This window comes from Nicotiana tomentosiformis, chromosome 5 (assembly GCF_000390325.3).
Source record: "Nicotiana tomentosiformis chromosome 5, ASM39032v3, whole genome shotgun sequence".
In the NCBI taxonomy this organism is placed as follows: domain Eukaryota; kingdom Viridiplantae; phylum Streptophyta; class Magnoliopsida; order Solanales; family Solanaceae; genus Nicotiana; species Nicotiana tomentosiformis.
Window position 1 is genome coordinate 27,123,054 of NC_090816.1, and position 22,712 is coordinate 27,145,765.

At 37.4% G+C, this 22,712-nt stretch overlaps 1 protein-coding gene across 1 annotated transcript; it reads left to right on the forward strand.

The window, feature by feature from the left end:
- Nucleotides 1-17,182: 17,182 nt before the first annotated feature.
- On the forward strand, nucleotides 17,183-20,967 carry LOC104109484 (flavin mononucleotide hydrolase 1, chloroplatic). Its single transcript, XM_009618806.4, has 7 exons — nucleotides 17,183-17,483; nucleotides 18,186-18,261; nucleotides 18,776-18,827; nucleotides 19,359-19,473; nucleotides 19,559-19,629; nucleotides 19,828-19,915; nucleotides 20,708-20,967. The coding sequence occupies exons 1-7, from the start codon at nucleotides 17,248-17,250 to the stop codon at nucleotides 20,862-20,864; spliced, it is 795 nt and encodes a 264-aa protein (XP_009617101.4). The 5' UTR covers nucleotides 17,183-17,247; the 3' UTR covers nucleotides 20,865-20,967.
- The last annotated feature ends 1,745 nt before the right edge of the window (nucleotides 20,968-22,712 follow it).

The following is a 22,712-nucleotide window of genomic DNA, read 5'->3' on the forward strand; positions in this document are numbered from 1 at the left end:
GTACCTAGGGCTCTGATACCAACTTGTCACGATCCCAAATTCCCTCCTTAGGATGTCGTGATGACACCTAGTATCCAAGACTAAGTAACCCTATCAATGTGGAATAACAATAGAAATCTAAAATAAATAAATCTGCAATTCACATAATTATAACTCCCAAAACCCGGTAGGAATAAGTCACGAGCTTCTAAGAATTTATCCTCAATGTCTATATATATATATATATATATATATATATATATATATATATATATATATATATATATATATATATATATATATATATATATATCAGAGTCTAAAGAAAAATAAGGAAATAACATAATAAGGATAGAAGGGGAATCCGGAGTCTGCGGACGCTGGCAGATATACCTCGAAGTCTCCGTACACAGGTAACTTACTGATATCTGCGCTGGTAGGAAGTACCCGGATCTGCACAAAAAGATGTGCAGAAGCGTAGTATGAGTACACCACAGCGGTACCCAGTAAGTACCAAGCCTAACCTCGGTATAGTAGTGACGAGGTCAGGTCAGGCCCTACTGGAATAATAAAAGACAGGGTGAAATGTTTAACAATATAATAACAATAAATGACAATGAAAATGAATCAAGTAAGTAGTATGACACCATTAAATTATACAGAATAAGGGCAAATAATACCTCGCGGAAAGAAAACAGAAATTTACAACTTTAAGAAAAATCACGACAATAATCAAAGACAAATGCCGCCATAAATAAAAATCAACAAGGGCATTCCCGAGGTACCGCCTCGTAGTCCCAAATAATAAATAAATTCACAATATCTTATTTCCTTATATCACCGCGGGAGCCTTCACATCTAATTTTAAAGAAAATATTTTTCCCAAAATAGCATCCCGCATTTTAGCCACCCTTATCACACCGCATGACTTCAAATAGTTCCCCTGCTAGCGACGCGTATCAAGCCACCCTTATCTCACCGCATGCGTTTCAACACCCAGACCTTATACCACTACATGTGTATCAATATCACAATATATCATAATCTGTACCTCGAGTGCTTGAATATTTTAATTTGCCAAAATAAATCAACAACAATAATATTTTTCCACAATAGGGAGCTCACGGCTCAATCACAATGAGCACAAAATCTCACAAAATATTCGGGAATAAATAACTCAGCAAAAATAATATTTCACAATTTTTCGTTCTTAACTATCCTCCGTTGATCCCCGAACACGATCCCGGCTTAATTCCTTGGGCTTTTACTCAAACTTCAAAGCTCCAAATCACTTGAATTCGTTCCATAACATCTACATAGCTCGAAATCACTCCTACAAGGCATAAAACACACAATTAGTGCAAAACATTAGTGATTAAAGCTCAAACTCAACTAAAGTGCAGTAAATTGGAATGTAATAATCGACTCAAACATGACGAGCACAAAATCGGTGTACAAAATGTTGGCTCGCTAGTCAAATATAGTATAGTATTAAATCGTCTCCACAGGGATTGGTTTCAATAATGTTCTATTAATTCTTCTGCTTAACACTATCCAAGATAATAAACATTTTGATTTATGTTATTATTGACTGCAAATAAACTAAGATTATCAGCTGTAAGAAACTGGTGATACTCGAATGATTAGTAATAAAAAAGGAATATCAATGAGAGAGGCAAGGGCGATGACAAGATATGTGATCAACTATTGTTCTTGGTACTCTGTGCTAAATTCAATCTTAACTTCTATTTATTCTTTCGAGTTCAATAGATGATCAGGCTACTTCAGGGATTCCAATTCTTCTTCCGAATAAATTTGATTCCTTTAGCAAACCTAATGATAATTCCTATGAATTATATGCACTAAATTAGTGAATGAATGATCTTTCGAAGAACACCTCTCAGTTATTCTCCTGAACTGGGTAAATCGATACCTGCTTAAGCTCTTTCGATTACCTAGAAGAGGCGTAAAATCAACCCAATTAAGATGGTACAAAGCAAATAGCAGCAAACTTCTCTTTCGATTAAAGTAAAACTACAATAAACCTTGCAATTCAATTAATAACTCATTCAGTAAGGTTGAGCAATTAACATAGAGTAAAACCCAAAACAATAATCAATTCACAACATCCGTCAACAACCCTGAGTAGAATTACTCCATAACGAAGAAAGTATTCAAAACAAGAGTATTAGAAGAACAAGAAGACATTACAATTCTCAAATTCAACCAAACTTTCATATTGAGTGAATTGGATTAAGTATCTCGCTTTTCCGTTGCTTCCGTGCTTCTTCTCCCTCCAAAGTTCTCCTAAATTACAAGATACCCTCTTTTTAGACGATTTGGGCTTCATATAGGTCAAGGAAAGTTGCCCCCAAAATTACAATTTTAGCCCTGGAAAATTTTTCTCGGAAGGACGTGTGCGGCCGCGCACCTGGGCAGGTGATCGCGCATCTGGCCGCGCACTTTGGCCAGTTTCTACTTGACTTGCGCGGCCCAGTGCGCGGTCCATGCGCGGCCGCGCACCTGGGCAATTTTCTGCACTCTTCTTTGTTCTTCTTTTTAAGTGTGCTAACCTACTTTGATCCTCGAACGAACTCCCAATTTACTCCATAAGCTTTTACTTGGCCTTCAACGCTCCATATTAGCTCAAAAACGCTCCCTAACCTCATTGTAGCCCGAAGTTGCTCCCGCAAAGCATAAAGTACTCAGTCAGACCAATTTACTACCATTTAACGCTCAAACATCAGTAAAGTGCAGCGAATTAGAATGCAAATAGTGGCCAAAATACATAGTTATAGCCTACCATCAACACCCCACGCTTAAATCATTGCTCGTCCTCGAGCAATCAAACTACACTTTATATAGACACAACCTTACTAAGCAACTCTCCTAACTCATCACACCAAGAATATTTAAAATAGACTAAGCACAATAGTGTAACATCTTCACCTCAAGATTTGACTCACAAGTACCATGCATTATTCACAACTCACTCACTTACTCTAACATAGAGGTCAATGATTATTTTTCCTTCATGAATCAAGTGTCCTCCCACAACAAAAGAGAATAGTTCCACAATCAATAAATTTTAAGAACAAATAGGAACTCAAGATAGAAAGGATTCACTCACTCTCAGAAACGACATTCATGTGCCACAAAAGATGCACCATAGGCTTGCCCGTAGTGTACTGCTCTACTAATTGAGCTCATTCAGTCAAGGATTAAGTAGGACTTTTAACTGGTTGTAATGTAGGCTGCGGGTTGGGTAGGATACATTTAGATATAAGAGTGACTACACCTCTCTAAGCACTTTAATACATACACTTTAACACTTGAAACCCCACACTTATGTCAAACCATAGCTCGACCTTCACATCAATATACATTAACTCCAAACTATTTAAGCTCATTTGCATCAAGAGTCACCACTATTTTCACAACAATACAACTTATTTTTTTGTCTTTTTTTTCCATACAAGTGACTCTTACTTTTTTCAGAACATTGCACCTTTCTCCTTATTTCACTAGTTCAATTCAAAAGCCAAACCAACCACACCACACTTCAACTTTTACAAAGTTCATAACACTTTTAAGTGCTCATGAGAGGTAAATGGTTCAAATAGATGGTCAATTCAAATAAAAAGGGTAAGGCTTGTAATGTAGTTGCCAACAAAACAGGATTACAGGTTCAAAGAGGTTAACTAAGATACATAACAATTAGGTGGGTAAAACATATAAATGGCGCAACAAAGAAATGCCTATATCACTTCCAAGACTGAATAAAACTACTATTTCGCTTTGCAAACATACGGGGCAAGTTCTAGACATCAAATGCAATGCACAAAATACAACAAACCTCAAATGCACATGGCATATGACTCACTCAAGATTGGATCATCAAGACACTCTAGTCAAAGCAGTTAAGCAAAGTTAAGAACATACAATTTAAGGCACTTATACAAGAGTCAAACATTGAGCCTAAGTGTCAAAACTAAAGCACTCACTATTCTCAAGGCATGATCGAGTCAAGAGATATTACTTCCATTTCAAATCATAGCACAAGGTTTCCTATTTCTAACAAAAATAAAAACTAACTATACACGGTTTAATCAAAACCCTTGAAAAAGAACCGCAACACAAAGAAAAATCAAGGGGTAATTAATACACTAACTACAAAAGAAAATCTTTTTGTCTTTTTCTTTCGACTTAATTCCCTCAAGAAACTCGTCGAATGATATCCATCGTCGGAAAAAATCAAAATTTTTAATGCTTTTTATGTTTTTTTCTAACTACTAAAACAACAAAAACTAACACATATACATATAACATACAATTATCCTCCTACCCCATACTTTAAGTTGTGGCATGTCCCCATGACACACAATTAAAAAGTATAAGGTAAAGGAAACTTCCCTGAATTTTCTTCTTTTTCGAGAACTTATGAACTCCACCCCTAATTCTAAGTTCATTCCTCATTTTCGCTCCTTGGGATTCCTTATGGAGCTCATTAAACCCAATTCTTCTGAGGATACCTGCAAGACCCACTCTTTTCTTTCTTTCTTGTCCTTATCTTGACGGTGATTGCTCGTTCAGAATTATCCTTAACTTGTTTCTGCATTCTTTCACAGGATCAATCCGTGTATCTTCCTGTAAATCCCCAAAAATAAAATCCACATGATCAAGGTTAAAATAAGAAAACAAAGAAGAAAGGTCAAGTGAATATTCCTCTGGTATGTCCAAGACTATTTGTTTCTCATTCTCTTCTATTAAAGGTTGCAAATGTGGAAAGGCAGATGGGGGTTTGAACTCTTCTTCCGTTGCTTCACACTCAACCACAGCCTTATTCTCGATCATCTCGGTTGAATTAAGTTCTCTTGAACAATGGAAATCTCTCTCTGTGGATGCTCATCCTCTTGGGTAGGCTCATTCTCACATGGTATCTCCTCCATATATTCACCATCACAATGCAATGAGCTTTCTGAAAGTGTACTTATTATTTGACTCACTTGCGTTGTTAGGTTGCTAATGGCTTCATCATCTTGTGTAAATCTCTCTACTGGCTTATTTATGAACTTATACACAAGTTCTTCCAAACTATCATTATCCCCTTGAGGTGGTTGTCTCACTTCGCTTGCATTCCAGTCATAATAAGGGTATTCATCCCAACCAGAGTCAAGATTGTACGCATATCCTCATACATGTACGAACTAGAAACAGAGTGAGAGTCTTCAAAATACGAACCATAGGAAGAATACATACCTGCTTGACAGTTAACCCATAGATGATTTTCACCGCATTTAAAACACATAGCATACCGCTGATAATATTTAGTTGTTAACTCTTCAACCGTTTTCTTAGGCTGGTTGTACTCCATCTTCACAGCATTTAGAGTTCAATATCTATAGTATCAACTCAAACTTGTTAGGAACCACAAAACAAATCTTGAAAAGAAGTTAACTAATAAAGAAAATAAAATAGAAAAGGAAAAATAAAAATAAAAAACTAAAACCAAATTCCTGAATTAGCACCAAAAACTATTTCAAACACCAATGATTACAAATTCCCGGGAACGACGCCAAAATTTGACGAGCGCGAAACTGGTGTACAAAACATAGGCTCGCTAGTCAAAGATAGTATAGTATTAAATCGTCTCCACAGGGATTGGTTTCAATAGTGTTCTATTAATTCTTCAGCTTAACACTATCCAGGATAATAGATCTTTTAATTTATGTTATTATTGACTACAAATAAACTAAGATTTGTGATACCCGAATGATTAGTAATAACAAAGGAATATCAATGAGAGAGGAAAGGCCGATGACAAGATATATGATCAACTATTGTTCTTGGTACTCTGTGCTAAATTCAATCTTAACTTCTATTGATTCTTTCGAGTTCAATTGATGATCAAGCTACTTCAGGGATTCCAATTCTTCTTCCGAATAAATTTGATTCCTTTAGCTAACCTAATGACAATTCCTATGAATATATGCACTAAATTAGTGAATGAATGATCTTTCGAAGAACACCTCTCGGTTATTCTCCTGAATTGGGTAAATCGATACCTGTTTAAGCTCTTTCGATTACCTAGAAGAGGCGTAAAATCAACCCAATTAAGATAGTACAAAGCAAATAGCAGCAAACTTCTCTTTCGATTAAAGTAAAACTACAATAAACCTTGCAATTCAATTAATAACTCATTCAGTAAGGTTGAGCAATTAACATAGAGTAAACCCAAAATAATAATCAATTCATAACATATGTCAACAACCTTGAGTAGAATTACTCCATAACGAAGAAAGTATTCAAAACAAGAGTATTAGAAGAACAAGAAGACATTATAATTCCCAAATTCAACCAAACTTTCGTATTGAGTGAATTGGATCAAGTATCTCGCTTTCCCGTTGCTTCCGTGCTTCTTCTCCCTCCAAAGTTCTCATAAAATTCAAGATACCCTCTTTTTAGACGAGCTGGGCTTCATATAGGTCAAGGAAAGTCGCCCTCGGAATTACAATTTTAGCCCTAGAAAATTTTTCTCGGAAGGACGTGCGCGGCCGCGCACCTGGGCAGGTGACCGCGCATCTGGCCACGCACTTTGGCCAGTTTCTTCTTGACTTGCATGGCCCAGTGCACGGTCCATGCGCGGCCGCACACCTGGGCAATTTTCTGCACTCTTCTTCGTTCTTTTTTTAAGTGTGCTAACCTCCTTTGATCCTCGAACGAACTCCCAATTTACTCCATAAGCTTTTGCTTGGACTTCAATGCTCCATATTAGCTGAAAAATGCTCCCTAACCTCATTGTAGCCCGGCTCCATACCCAACAATCAGGCCTTGCCCGGCTCAAACTATACCACTGGGGACCGGCACCGCCTACCATACAAAGCCTCATACGGTGCCATCTGGATGCTGGACTGGTCACTGTTTGTAATAAAACTTTGCAAGTGGCAAGTATTGGTCCCATGACCCTCCGAACTCCATCACACAGGCACAGAGCATATCCTCAAGAATATGAATCGTGCGCTCGGACTGCCCGTCCGTCTGAGGGTGAAAGGTTGTGCTCAGCTCCACCCTAGTACCCAATTCCTACTGTACGGCTCTCCAAAACTGTGATGTGAACTGTGTACCTCTGTCTGAAATAATGGATACTAGAATACCATGAAGGCGGACAATCTCCCTGATATAAATCTCAACTAACCTCTCAGAAGAATAAGTGGTCAACATTGGTATAAAATGAGCTGACTTGGTCAGCCGATCCACGATCACCCAAATAGCATCGAACTTTCTCAAAGTCCGTGGAAGTCTAACTACAAAGTCCATAGTGATCCGCTCCCACTTCCACTCTGGGATCTCCAACCTCTGAAGTAATCCACCCGGCCTCTGGGGCTCATATTTGACATGCTGATAGTTGAGACACTTGGCCACAAATCCAATTATATCCTTCTTCATCCTCCTCCACCAGTAGTGCTGTCTCAAATCTTGGTATATCTTCGCGGCACCGGGATGAATGGAGTACCGTGAGGTGTGGGCATCCTCGAGAATCAACTCCCAAAGCCCATCTACATTGGGCACACAGATCCGGCCCTACATCCTCATCACACCGTCATCACCAATAGTCACATCTCTGGCATCACCTCACTGAACCCTGTCCTGAAGAACTAGAAAATAAGGATCATCATACTGGCCCTCCCTGATACGGTCATAAAGAGAAGACCGAGCAACAACACAAGCTAATACCCGGCTAGGCTCTAAAATATCCAATCTCACGAACTGGCTGGCTAAGGCCTGAACATCCAAGGCTAAGGGCCTCTCAGTTGCCAGAAGATATGCCAAACTCCCCAAACTCTTTGCCCGGCGACTCAAGGCGTCGGACACTACATTGGCCTTCGCCGGGTGGTACAATATAGTGATATCATAGTCTTTAGATAGCTCCAACCACCTCCGCTGATGCAAATTAAGGTCCTTCTGCCTGAGCAAGTGCTGCAAACTCCAGTGATAAGTGTAGATCTCACAAGGAACACCGTACAAATAATGACGCCAGATCTTCAGGGCGTGAACAATAGCTGCTAACTCGAGATCATGGAGCGAATAATTCTTCTCATGCACCTTCAACTGTCTAGACGCGTAGGCAATTATCCTACCTTCCTGCATCAATACCGCTCCAAGGCCAATCCTCGAGGCATCACAATAGACAATGTAGGACCTCGAACCTGTAGGCAATACTAATGCTGGGGCTGTAGTTAAAGTTGTCTTGAATTTCTGAAAGCTCTCCTCACACTCCTCGGTCCACCTGAACGGAGCACCCTTCTGGGTCAGCCTGGTCATAGGTGCTGCAATAGATGAAAATCCCTCCACAAAGCGACGGTAATACCCCGCCAAACCAAGGAAACTGCGGATCTCCGTAGCTGATGACGGTCTAGGCCAACTCTGCACTTCCTCCACCTTCTTCGGATCTACCTTGATCCCATCACAAGACACTATGTGGCCCAAGAATGCCACTGAATCAAGCCAGAATTCACACTTAGAAAATTTTTCATACAACCTCTTCTCCCTCAAAGTCTGAAGCACGGTCATCAGGTGCTTTTCATGATCTTCCCGAGACCGGGAATATACCAGGATGTCATCAATAAACACAATGACGAAGAAATCAAGATAAGCCTAGAACACACTGTGCATCAAATGCATAAAGGTTGCTGGGGCCAAATAACATGACAAGAAACTCATAGTGACCATATCTGGTCCTGAAAGCAGTCTTCGGGATATCCGACTCCCGAATCTTTAACTGATGATAGCCAGAATGCAAGTCAATCTTGGAAATCACCCTAGCACCCTGTAACTAATCAAATAAATCATCGATGCGAGGCAAAGGATACCTGTTCTTCACCGTAACCTTGTTCAAATGCCAATAATCAATACACATACGCATAGAACCATCCTTCTTCTTCACAAATAAGACCGTAGCACCCCAAGGTGATACACTAGGTCTGATGAAACCCTTATCCAGTAACTTCTAAAATTGCTCCTTCAACTCAGGAGGAGCCATACGGTAAGGAGGAATAGATATGGGCTGAGTGTCTGGCAACAAATCAATGCTGAAATCAATATCTATATCGGGCGACATACCCGGAAGATGAGCTGGAAACACATCAGGGAAGTCCCTCACTACTGGGATTGACTTAATTGTAGGGGTATCAATACTAACATCTCTCACGTAAGCCAAATACGCATCACACCCCTTCTCAACCATTCGTTGAGCCTTAAAAAATGACATGACCCTGCGGGGAGTATACTCTAAGGTACCTCTCCACTCTAATCTCGGCAAGCTTAGCATACCCAGCATCACGGTCTTAGCGTGACAATCAAGAATAACATATGGGGCGACAACCAATCCATGCCTAAGATAACATCAAAATCTACCATACTGAGTAATAACAAGTCGGCTCTGGTCTCAAAACCACTAAGAGCAATCAAACACGACCGATATACACGGTCCACAATGAGAGAATCTCCCAAGGGAGTAGATACATAAACAGGGGAACTCAAAGAATCCCGAGATATCCCCAAATGTGGAGAAAAATAAGAAGACATATATGAATACGTAGAGCCTGGGTAAAATAATACTGATGCATCCCTATGATAGATAGGGACGATACCTGTGACGACTGAATCTGAAGCGACGGCCTCTGAACAAGCTGGAAGGGCATAGTACCTGGCCTGGCCTCCCCCTCTAGGGCGACCTCGACCTCCCCGACCTCCACCTCGAGCTGGATGAGGAGGTGGGGTGGCAGCTGGGGCTAGAAGAATGGCCAGAGGACCCGGTGGAGCATGTGGAGGCTGATAAGTCCGTGAAGGTGCACCCCTCCTGGCTTTGGGGCAATCTCTAACCATGTGACGAGTGTCACCACACTCTAAACAACTCCTTGGAGGACGCGGCGGCTGAGACTGACTCGGACCTGGCCTGCTAGACTGGCCGGTAATAGCACCTCGAGTAGGAGGCATACTGGATACTGGCGGTGCATAATAGGGCTCCTGAGGTCTAGGAGGAGCTGGAACACCGCTGGCTTCTGGAAGAGCTGAATGAACAGGGCGACTCACAAAACCCCTACCATAGTGTGCTGCTGGTGCACGAGCTCCTGAATAATGACCAGTCTCTCGAGACCTCTTGGACTCTCTCTCCTCTCTGTCCCCGGCGAACATGCGCTCCACTCTCCTGGCAATGCTCACTACCTGCTGATAAGTGATGTCCATCTTCAACTCCCTAGCCATACTGGCCCGAATACTGGGGTGGAGTTCCTCAATGAAGCGATGAATCCTCTCTCTGACTGTAGCAACCAAAGCCAGTATATGGCGAGCTAACTCACTAAAACGGACTGCATACTCCGACACAGTCATAGCACCCTGACGCAGCTGCTCAAACTCTGCGCGCCAAGCATTCCTGAGGCTCTAAGGAACATACTTACGCAAGAACATCTCTGAAAACTGAGTCCAAGTGAGTGAGGCTGCCTCATCCGGACTACTCAGCTCATAGGCACGCCACCACTAATATGCTGCTCCCCTCAGCTGGAAAGAGGTGAAAGAAACCCCACTCGTCTCCACAATGCCCATAGTGCGGAGAATACAATGACACTCCTCAAGAAAACCCAGAGCATCATCTGAAGCTAGTCCGCTGAAAGTAGGTGGGTGGTACTTCTTGTACCTCTCAAGTTTGAGCTGCTCTGCCTCAGAAGCAGCTACCCTGGTCTCATGCTGAACCGGAGCCACTGGGGGCATAGGAATATACGCTAGGGCCTGATCAACCTGGACCCTCTGCTCAGGAGTGCGGGCTGCGGGAGTCTGTGCCCCTCCCCCGGCCTGAGATGTAGCGGGAGCTATCGGAAATAGTCCAGCCAGAGCCAGAGTGGTGAACATGTTCAAGAACTGAGCTAAAGTCTCCTGGAGGGCTGGAGTAGCAATATGGATCTCCGGTGTTGGCCCTCCAGCTGGAGCTGCTGGGGGCTCCTCTGACGCAGCTCTCGCAGGTGCTCGGGCTGCACCACGTGGTCGTCCTCTACCCCGATCCCGGCCTCTGGCGGCTCTGGCAGGGGGCTCGGGTGCCTGATCATTGGTCCTCCCAATACGGGTCCTCACCATATGTGAGAGAGAATAGAATAGAATTTTAGAATTTTTTTTATGTTAATAACTCGCACGATACACAGCCTCCCGAAGATAAGTACGGACGTCTCCGCACCGATCCGCGAAACTCTAATAAACCGGCTTGTGACTCGCGACTCCTATGAACCTAGTGCTCTGATACCAACTTGTCACGACCTAAATTAACCCTCCGTAAGGTGTCATGACGGCACCTAGTCTTTACGACTAAGTAAGCCTAATATTACGAAAAATATAAAGAAAACACAACATTTTAAAGATAAAACAGCATATTGTGAATAACAAAAAGTAGTACCACTCGGCATAAATAAAATAATTTCCCAAGACCCGGAATATCACTAAGTCACAAGCTGTTATAATCCATGTAGCTCTATACAAAAGTCTGAAGATAATAAGGAAAATCTCTAAGCGAGGGAGTAGAAGGGGACTCCGAGGATCTGCGGACGCAAGCAGAAGTACCTTGAAGTCTCCTAAAATCAGCAGCACGCACTAACCCCGAGGCTGATAGCTCGCACCTGGATCTACACACGAAAACATGTGCAGGAAAGGGCATGAGTACACCACAATGGTACCCAGTAAGTGCCAAGCCTAACCTCAGTCGAGTAGTGACGAGGTCAGGTCAACGCTCTACCGGAGTAAATATAATAACTTAAATAATAAAAGATATAAGTAAAGTTTATGGTAACACAGTTAAAGAAATTATCAAAAATTTAACAGTTAAGGGAGCCCTCGGCTCAAAACAAGGTAAAACACAATGTAGAATCTCCTGAGATACCGTCCCGTAGTTCCGAATGAATATGCAGTACAGGGGAATCTCTCGAAATACGTTCGTAGTCTCAAAGTAAATATACAGTGCTGGGGAATCTCCCGGAATACGTCCGTAGTCCCAAAATAAATATGTGAGACAGGGGGATCTCCCGGAATACGTCCGTAGTTCCAATTTAAATATGCAAGACAGAGGAATCTCCCGGAATACATCCTTAGTTCCAATTTAAATATGCAACGCAAGATGAAATGACAGGTATGGCATCGAGTTATACAGTTTACACTGAACACAGATAAGGAAAATAGGGACTTCTAAGCATGGCACACAGAATGTCAAATAGGCAGTTAAAACACGTAAGCATGCTTCTCTAATCTAAGCTAAACAATTAAACGTATTAGTGCAATTTAATAAGGGAAAACAGTTTATGATTTAGAAAGGAAAAACGTGATTTTTGCAATAATAGCCCGTGTACGTACTCATCACCTCACGTACGCGGCGCCCACACATCAATTAATATCAACATCCTAAGGAAAAAGTCCCAAACACAAGGTTAGGCCACTTACCTCGAACCGCTCAAATCAACTCGATATCACGTTCTTGCCACGAGTATCCGACTCCAAATGGCCCAAAACTATTCAGATTAATTGCATAATATAAATATAACTACAAGTAATTAATTTAACTAATTAATTCGAAGCTAAAGCGTGAAATTAGGAAAATCGCCCAAAAAGTCTCCCCGGACCCACGTCTCGGAATCAGGTAAAAATTATAAATTATTAACACTCATTCACTTACGAGTTCACTCGAGCAAAAATCATCTAAATCCGACGTCAAATTCCCATTCAAATCTCAGATTTTCAATTGGGGAACCTTTTCCCCCATTTCCAAACTTCTGCCCTCAAATTCCTTAATTAGATGAGGAAAACAACAATAGATTAATGTAATATACACGAATTAGAGTTAAGAATTGTTACCCACTGATTTTCTCTTCAAATCCCTTGCAAAATCGCCTTCTCCCGAGCTAAAATTCGAATTGGTGAAAAATGAGGAATGAAACTCTCGAATCTGCCTCTTCAACCCAGCGATTTCTGCACCTGCGGACCTAGGACCGCACCTGCGGTCACGCACCTGCGGACAAATCCATCGCAGGTGCGAAGTCCACTTACTTGGGCTGGGTCCGCACCTGCGAGCCTAGCTTGACAAGCTCATTTCCGCATCTGCGAGCTTCCCATGGGCACCTGTGAGCTCGCAGGTGCGGTCAAACTTGCGCACCTGCGCTCCATCACCAGCCCCACCAGTTCCGCATCTGCGCACTCCCTCCGCACCAGCGGCTCTCGCACCTATGGCCTCCCTTCCGCAGGTGCGAAATACCAGAACCAGCAAAGGCACCAGATTTTCCTAAGTCCAATTTCATTCCGTTAAGCATTCGAAACACACCCGAGGCCCCCGGGACCTCCACCAAACCTACCAACCTATCATATAACACCATACGAACTTAGTCGAGCCTTCAAACCACATCAAACAACACCAAAATCATGAATTAAGCACGGATTCAAGCCTAAGAATTTAGAATTTTCCAAATTCTACAAACGATGCCGAACCACATCAAATATAGTCCGAATGACCTCAAATTTTACACACAGGTCACAAATGACACTACGACACTACAGCCACTTTCAGAATTCCATTCCGAGCTCGATATCAAAATTTTCACTATCGGCCGAAATCGTCGAAAAACTAACTTTCGTCAATTCAAGCCTAAATCTACTACAGACCTCCAAAATATATTCTGGACGCGCTCCTAAGCTCAAGATCACTCAACGGAGCTAACGGAGTTGACAGAATTCCATTCTGAATCCGTCTTCACACAGTTCCGACTACGATCCAATTTCTAAGGCTTAAACTCACAACTAGGGACTAAGTGCCCCAAAACTCCCCGAATTTCATAACCAATCACTCCGCCAAATCCCAAAAGTAGAAATAAATGTGGGAAAAGCAGATATTAGGGGATCGGGGCTCTAATTCTTAAAACGACCGGCCGGGTCGTTACATGAGTTTCTACTTCTTGTGCTCACAATCATACATGAATTTGATCATGGCAAGACATAAAAATTTTATCACTTCGGGTAGTTAGAATTTCTTATAAACTCTATTAGAGTTATAATCAAAATTTATTGTCTTTACTTATATTTAAAATCAAATTATAGAATTTCAAGAATTTAAAAGAGAAAAATAAAGTAAACTACGTACTACTTACCTTAAATCCAGAATTTATTCCTCAAGGAAGTTCATGGAACAATTGACAATCGTTATGCTTAATATTATGTACAAATTGAGCACCGTGCACGTATCCCAAAGCCTGATGACCAAAGCAAATGCCTAGTATAGGAATCAATGCATTCACGCAAGACAGAGTTCTATATCTTCTCTCCACGGGTAGTTTAATTTCTCAAATATTAGACAACTAATTAATAGTATATCTATAAATTAAAACAACCGCCTCTACTCAATTGGTTAGAGTCTCGTGCTGATAACGTGTTATAAAATAATAAAAGAAGAAAAAAGTATTGCAAAGAAAAGTAGAGAGAGAGAATTCTTATTGATTTTGGGATGAATTACAATGGAAAATAATCTCTCTATTTATAGGAAAAAAGTAACTTAGACACCAAATAACAAATCCTAAAATCTCTCTAAAATATAGACATTTACCTTAAATACAATTCTATTTATAACATTACCCTTATACTTTTGCTATTCCATTTCTTTCTCCGTTCACTTCCTTCTTCTCTCTTACTTTGCCCTATTTCTTTATCCACAGAAAGGCCGAAATCTTTAAAGGTTATTTGCCTCCTATACTAATCTTTTTCTTTTTCAATTTTGTTTTGAAACCCGTTGGGATCTCATTTTGCCTCCTATACTAATCAAGTTCCCTAAATGTATATATTTGATGTTGTATTCTGTATATTTAATGTGCAATACATTTATAGTTGTAATTTATATAATATACACATTTGATGTATAATTCTGTACACCTATAAATAAATCTATATATTCGGTATATGTAGTATTATATTTTATGTATAACTTATGTAGTTTGGTGAAATCTGAATATATTTTATGTATACTTGACATGGAATATTTTTTAAACTTCTCCATGTCTATGTAATCATAATTAAAAAAAAAGTACATATTTTAAAATTATATACCTTAAATAAACAATGTATATTATTGTTATTAGGAGATTATATTTAACATATAGTGTTGTTCTAACTGTTATACTCAATATATAACAGTTCTATTTGATATTATTTTTTAATTATTCTATATATTATAGATCATATATTCTAGATTTATTAGTTAGAAATTTTACCTCCTATAGCAAAGGTATACACCCTATTTATTATAAACCAAAATTATTTTAAAATATTATTTTCTATAGGTACCTTTTATATTTTATAGCAAAATAGGTATTTATAATATATACTACCATTGAGATATGAAATATGTTATTTATATTTTTTTTTCTCTCTTTCTTTCAATTAACACAAGATTCTCTCTCAGATTTTTTCTTTTTTCTCTCTCTTCCTTCTCTCTCTCTTCGAGCAACTCGAGCCCTAATATTGATGGCCGACGAGAAAGAAGAATCTCTCTCTCTTCGATTCTCTCTCGGATATTTTTCTTCTTTCTCTCTCTCTTCGAGCAACTCAAGCCCCAATATTGATGGCCAACGAGAAAGAAGTATCTCTCTCTTTTCGAGCAACTCAAGCCCTAGTATTGATGGCCGACGAAAAAGAAGTATCTCTCTCTCTCTCTCTCTCTCTCTCTCTCTCTCTCTCTCTTCGAGCAACTCAAGATACATGCCCTAGTATTGATGGCCGATGAGACATTAGAATAGAGTAGAAGGCAGTCAGGAAACAAAAAAGAGTAAATTTTTCGAACGGAAAGGAGTAATGTGATGAACTCTTATCATAAATTTGTTGTACGGATCCGACGAACTTTCTTCTCTTCTTTGCTATTTAGTCACATACAATGATACAAATACATTGTATTCTGTACAAATTCACTCAAACATATTGTATTTATATATAAATATATTTTTGCCTGTATTTATGTATTTCGAAGATCTGGTTTTTTTTAATACAGCTGAATAGACTTGTATTCATGCATACTGTACATATAGTATGCATGAATACAAGATATAAACATTGAAATACACTGAATACAAATATTAAAATAGAATAAAATATAAACAGTGAATATATTTAATTTTAAAATACTGTAAAATACAGTAAAATACACTGAATAAAAATAAAAATATAGTGAATATAACCAATAAAATATACTGAATATAGCAGTAATAATATGTATTAGGAATAACTAAAATATTGTTAATATAAATACATTTGAATATACTGAATATAAAATAATGAATACAGTAAATACAAACATTGAATTTAATGAATGCAACAGTAAAAAAATAATATTGAAATACACTAAATACAAAAGTTAAATACAACAGTTATATACAATTGAAAATTTATTCTAATTAATAGGATTGATAAAGAGACATGTTAGAATTGATTTTGTTGAGTTATATTAGGAGTGTATCGCACTAATTGATATTATTTCCGTTATTAGACAGCTGGACATACCTATTTTTAAGGTGATTGGCGTTACTGTATTCATAAATACATGGCACGAATACATGTGAATACATGTGCGTACAGCTGGACTGTCATGATTTTAGGCATTTTGAATACAGCAGTGCGAATACAGCGAATACACTACCGTAATAACTGAATAGTAGCTATAGGAAGTAATTATGTATATAGTAGTTATAGAAAATTAATAGCCACTAAACAATAATGGTTTCTGAAAATTCCCCTTATTAGTTTCATATTTTGCAAATGATACCAAACCAAAGAAAATATACGGGTAGCAAGAAAAAAAAAGGAAAGATTATTTAGGTAGTTACAAACATGTCATATCCGTAACATGTCAAAACAAAATGTGTATTATCCTAATTAGGATATAGAATTATGAACATTGGTCCACCTTTTATTTTGGAAATAAAAAAAAAACCAATTAAACAAGTCCTCACTCCTCAAAAGTAGCATGCATGATGATTCCTAATTTTGAGGCATGGGAAATGGCTGGATAGCTGGTTCCATGCCATATTTTGTTAATTGATTAATGTTGTTAGAATTTAGTAACATTTTCTTAAATCTTGTATAGTTATGTTTTCTTCCCTATAAATAGAACTCCTCCTTAGCCCAAAAAAATAAATAAAAAAATACCTTAATCTTGCAGAAACAAAAGAATCCAATTTTTTTAAAAGGAAATTATCCAAATTCGAAATGGCTTTATTGGTATCTTGGAGACCATCTGCTTCTAACATTAGCAGTTTCCCTTTTATGGTCAAAACATGTCCTAAAACTGCAAAAATGGGTTATTTCAGTAACAACATTAGTTGCAGTGCCATTTCATCAGTAGCAACTATGGCAGGTCAAAGGAAGCTTCCCATATTGCTTTTTGACGTTATGGACACTATTGTTCGTGACCCTTTTTACCATGATATCCCCGCCTTCTTCAGGTATTTACTATATGTACCCCCTCCCCCACATCTAGCTCTTCTAACGCCCCGATTGGCCATTAAAAAAATCATTTTTTTTTCGAAATTAATGTTTGTCCATGAAATTTTTTAAATTTTACTAGAAGTTGAATTTCATATTTTTTTCTGAAATTTGAAAAACTCCTAAAGATTATTTTTCAAAATTTTCACTTCAAATCATTCACAAAAATTCAATAACAGGTCCAAATTGTATTCATAACAATTCCAAATTGTATTCATGTCCAAACACAACTCTAATTTTTAAATACTATTTTCACTTAATTTTTTTTATTTTTTCCCGAAATTTCATAATTCTTATGTCCTAATGCCCACTAACAATCTCTTAAACTTGGTTTAAGTTTTCATTTTGATACCTCAATTAAGGCTAGTATTTATTGAACATTCCAACTTAGTTCTTAGTGTACCTATTAAACACAAAAATTGACATGACAAAAACATTGTTTCCTTATTTTTCCTTAGGCGCGTGAATTTGTCCCAAATTAATATTTTTCCTCTTTTTTTTTCCTCTTAAAAAATACACATTTTTAAAGATATACTAGTACTTACAGTCAGCACCCAGTATCAAAATGATCCCTTCTCCTAGTGTTTTTTTCTCTCTTTTTTCTTCTAATTTTTAGCTTCTAACTCATTTTCTCCTGTTTCAAATTGAGATTTTTTATTCAGAATGCCAATGAAGGAATTGCTAGAATGCAAGCATCCAACTGCCTGGATTGAGTTTGAAAAGGGTCTTATCAGTGAGGTATATTATATTGACAAGTGTTTCTACTTTTAACTATTTCAAGTAGCTACACATTAGATTTAATAGAGGAATATAACCGCATTGGTATTATGTTTAATTATTCTTCTGTCGTGGAAGATGATGATTAATTATGTCTATTTCTTTTTTTGATAGGCTAAATCAAATATAATCTAACCTTATACACACTATTTACTAAAGGGCACCTACACATTTTTTCCAAACATTTCAACATGGTAGTTTTGTGGTAAAGCTGGTAAGGTTCTTGGGATCGAATCTCACCGTTACCTATTATCAAAAATGATTTTCATGTGCTTGGCCAGCCCGCACGTAAGGGGTGCGCTGAAAAAATAATCAAGTAAATAAAAGTGTGCTCTATATATCAGAATAAACTTTTTGATAAAACAGTCACATAATTTAGTAAACCGGAAAAGAGTTAATTATTTTCTGACTTTGCGCGTCAACTATTTTTTCTCTCTTTTTAAATTATAAAAGTTTGTTCTACTACTCTTTTCAGGATGAGCTAGCTATGAAATTCTTTAAGGACGGAAGATCTTTTGATTTGGAAGGTACGTTAGAATATTCGTGCACCTTATCTCCCATAAATAGACCTGAAATAACCTGGAATATTTTTAAATTCCGCAAAACCTTATTTGAATGTTAGGAACTATTATGCTAAGGTATGAACCTATTTTCGCACTTGCTCATCACAGCATATATACGTAGAGATCAGGGGCGTATGTAATATATACGTGACGGATTCAACTAATTAAACTCATAACTTTTGATGAGCAACATAAATTTATTAAAGAATATAATAAATAGTAGATTTTAATCCATAACTTTAAAAATATAATGAGTTCAAAGCTAAAAATCTTAAAGGTTGAACCCATTAAAGTTTAAATCCTGGATCCGCTTCTGGGAGATATCTCTGTATTTAAAGTAACTCCTAAACTATCACATACCAGTTTATATTAGCTACTTCACTTCAGTCTGAACATTATCTTTAAATAAACAAATAATCATCACCCCATTAAATCTATTAGCATATTTTGTTTGTTCATTTGTAAACTGAAAAAACCATTTAAGTTTTCTTGTAGGCCTCAAAAACTGTCTGAGAAGTGCATGTTCCTACATTGAAGGTGTTGAAGGATTATTGAATTCATTAAAAGAAAATGGTTATGAAATTCATGCTTTCACAAATTTTCCCATATGGTATGTTCAATTTAAATTAAACCTTCATTACTTTGCAAAATATATATATCAAGTCTTTGAAACTTTGTTACTATTTATTTTTCAGGTACCAAATGATTGAGGACAAGCTAAAACTCTCAGATTACCTATCTTGGACATTTCGTTCTTGTGTATTTGGTAGTTTTCTCAAAAGAAGTGGCTTAAAGATTTTCACTTTTATACTTAGCGTGTGTTTGGTATATGAAGGAAAATATTTTTTTGGAAAATTTTTGTCGAAAATCTCTGACACCTAAACTTGTGAAGCGCAAGAAATAATATAAAGTATGAACTCAATTGGAGTATAAACCTTATTTTTTCAGTTTGTTATCTTAACAGGAAAACGGAAGCCTGATCCTGAGTTTTATTTGGAAGTTGTAAAGCATCTTAATGTAGAAGCTTCCAACTGTGTTTTTATTGATGACAGGTATGTCATTAATGTTATTTACTTTTAGGATAAGTGGCATATTGTTAATTATTTACACTACTAAAATGCAGTTCTATCTACTCATTACCTTGGCTGCAAAAGGACCAAATTATTACTTGATCTTATGTCATGCGGAAGCGGAACAAAGGCCGATTCAAAATTTAAATTTAATGGGTTCAATTTTTAAAAATTTTATTATTGAACTCATTGTACTGTTAAATTATGGGTTCAAATCTAGTACTTGTTGAAATTTTAGTAAAATCTTGGGCGAACTGCAACAATAGCCACTATTTTGCCCGCTATTTAAAATATATACACAATTTACAATGTATTTAAAGATTAGTCAATTCATTCAAACTTCAGGATAAGTATCCTAAATTTTTGAGCTACTAATTTGAAATTCAAAACTAAGTGTCCTGAATTTCTGAACTACTAACTTAAAATTCAGGACATAAGATTCAAACTTATGGACACAATTTTCGAACTTTAGGATACGATGTCCTGAAGTTTGAACTTTGAAGTTTAAACTCTAAGACGTCGTGTCCTGAAGTTTGAGCAAAATTAGCTAATCTTTAAATACATTGTAAATTGTGGATATATTTTAAATAACATTCTTAAAAGTGACTACCTGATGCCATTTCCATTAAAATCTTTACATATAAATCCATATTCTGTGTTAAAAGTTACGGGTTCAATTAGCCAAAAGGCTACATCCGCCCCTGATACAGAAGCTATGATATTTAAGTTTGTTTAATATAAATTTCTCATACAAGTTATGTAATGATCATTTAGGATGAGGAATGTTGAAGCTGCAGTTGAAATAGGACTCAAAGGCCTTCAATTCAAGAATGCGGATTTGTTACGGACGGACTTGTGTCTTCTTGGTGTCGATGTTTCAACAAATGAAAATCAAGATTTGGCTGATGTTCGTCATAAAGTTATATGTTAATTGATCAATTATCTGTTTGTTAACTTAAGAAAGTGTCCTTTTATCTTTTTTTTTAATAAGGTAATATGATTTTCTCAACGAATAATAATAATAAGGTGTCCCTTTTTCTTAAAGCAACAAATTTTAGCACAATTTGTTCTAGACAAAACGATGTCAAGCTATATATAAGCTCCAGTTCAGCGTATGTTTTCCACCATATATATCTAGCATTTTGGAGTTCACATGTCGATTTAGCATCGAATATGTAACATAACAAATAGGAAGGAAAAGGGTTGGGTAGAAGGATAAATAATATACAGACATCAAAATGACTCTAAGGAAGGGGGAGAAAAATTGAAGGACTACTTTATATTAGGACTCTTATATTTATCTGTTGTGCAAGTTATCTTGTACTACTTTTCCTAGAGATAGTTATATCTTCGTCTCTTGGGCTCGTTTGGTACGAGGGATAAAGAATAATTAATCTCGTGACTAAATTTAAGAAGAAGTTATCCCATGTTTGGTTGGTAGAAAAATACGGTATAATTTGTTGAGGTTTTTGTTATTTAAGATGAAATAGTTTTAAAATGAGGGTGAATGAGAAATGGAGGGAAAAATAAAATTTTTGAGTAAAATTTTAAGTTTTCCCCTCTTGACAATGAGACATTGTCCCATATTGGAAGAGGAAAAGATTTTTGGTGGGTATATATATAATTGCTCTTCTTGTAGCTCTTAAAGAGTTAAGAAGAAAGCAAGCCTCGCGCCGTCGTCGTCGCTCGGCTCGGCTTCGGAATTAGTTATACTGGGATTAATTATATTGGATTTTTGTTATTTAAGATAAAATAGTCTTAAAATGAGGGTGAATGGGAATTAGTTATACTGGGATTAATTATATTGGGTTTTTGTTATTTAAGATAAAATAGTCTTAAAATGAGGGTGAATGGGAAATGGAGGGAAAAATAAAAATTTTGAGTAAAATTTTAAGTTTTCCCCTCTTGACAATGAGACATTGTCTCATATTGGAAGAGAAAAAGATTTTTGGTGGGTATATATATAATTGCTCTTCTTGTAGCTCTTAAAGAATTAAGAAGAAAGCAAGCCTCGCGCCGTCGTCGTCGCTCGGCTCGACTTCGGAATTAGTTATACTGGGATTAATTATATTGGGTTTTTGTTATTTAAGATAAAATAGTCTTAAAATGAGGGTGAATGGGAAATGAAGGGAAAAATAAAATTTTTGAGTAAAATTTTAAGTTTTCCCCTCTTGACAATGAGACATTGTCCCATATTGGAAGAGAAAAAGATTTTTGGTGGGTATATATATAATTGCTCTTCTTGTAGCTCTTAAAGAGTTAAGAAGAAAGCAAGCCTCGCGCCGTCGTCTTCGGCTTCGACTTCGGAATTAGTTATACTGAGATTAATTATCCCTTATCTCTTGTACCAAACGGCCCTTAAAGTGATGTACTTGTACTTCTTATTATGAATGAAGTTCTGGTGCATGGCATTGTTATTGTAGTTTATTTAGCAAAAGCAATCGTGCTTTATTCATCCTTAACAGGAAGAAAAAGAGTTTCATAAGCAAATAATAAAGATTACAAAACTCCCCTCTTTTTAATTTGTCGCAACCTGGCTATTGTGTGTAGTCGGAATATCCACCAGTTGGTTAGATAATAATAGATTCCATGAATTAAATTTGTATTATTTAGGACCCTTAATGATAATTTCTGAAAAATGGTGGATGAAGGTGAAAATTAAGTGCCTTAAACAAAAGGGATTTGGGAGATTGTGGGTTAAAGTTAGACATGGGATAATTTTAAATGTTTACAAAGCCTTAGAGGATAAATTTAATCCGATAATATAATAATAAAGATA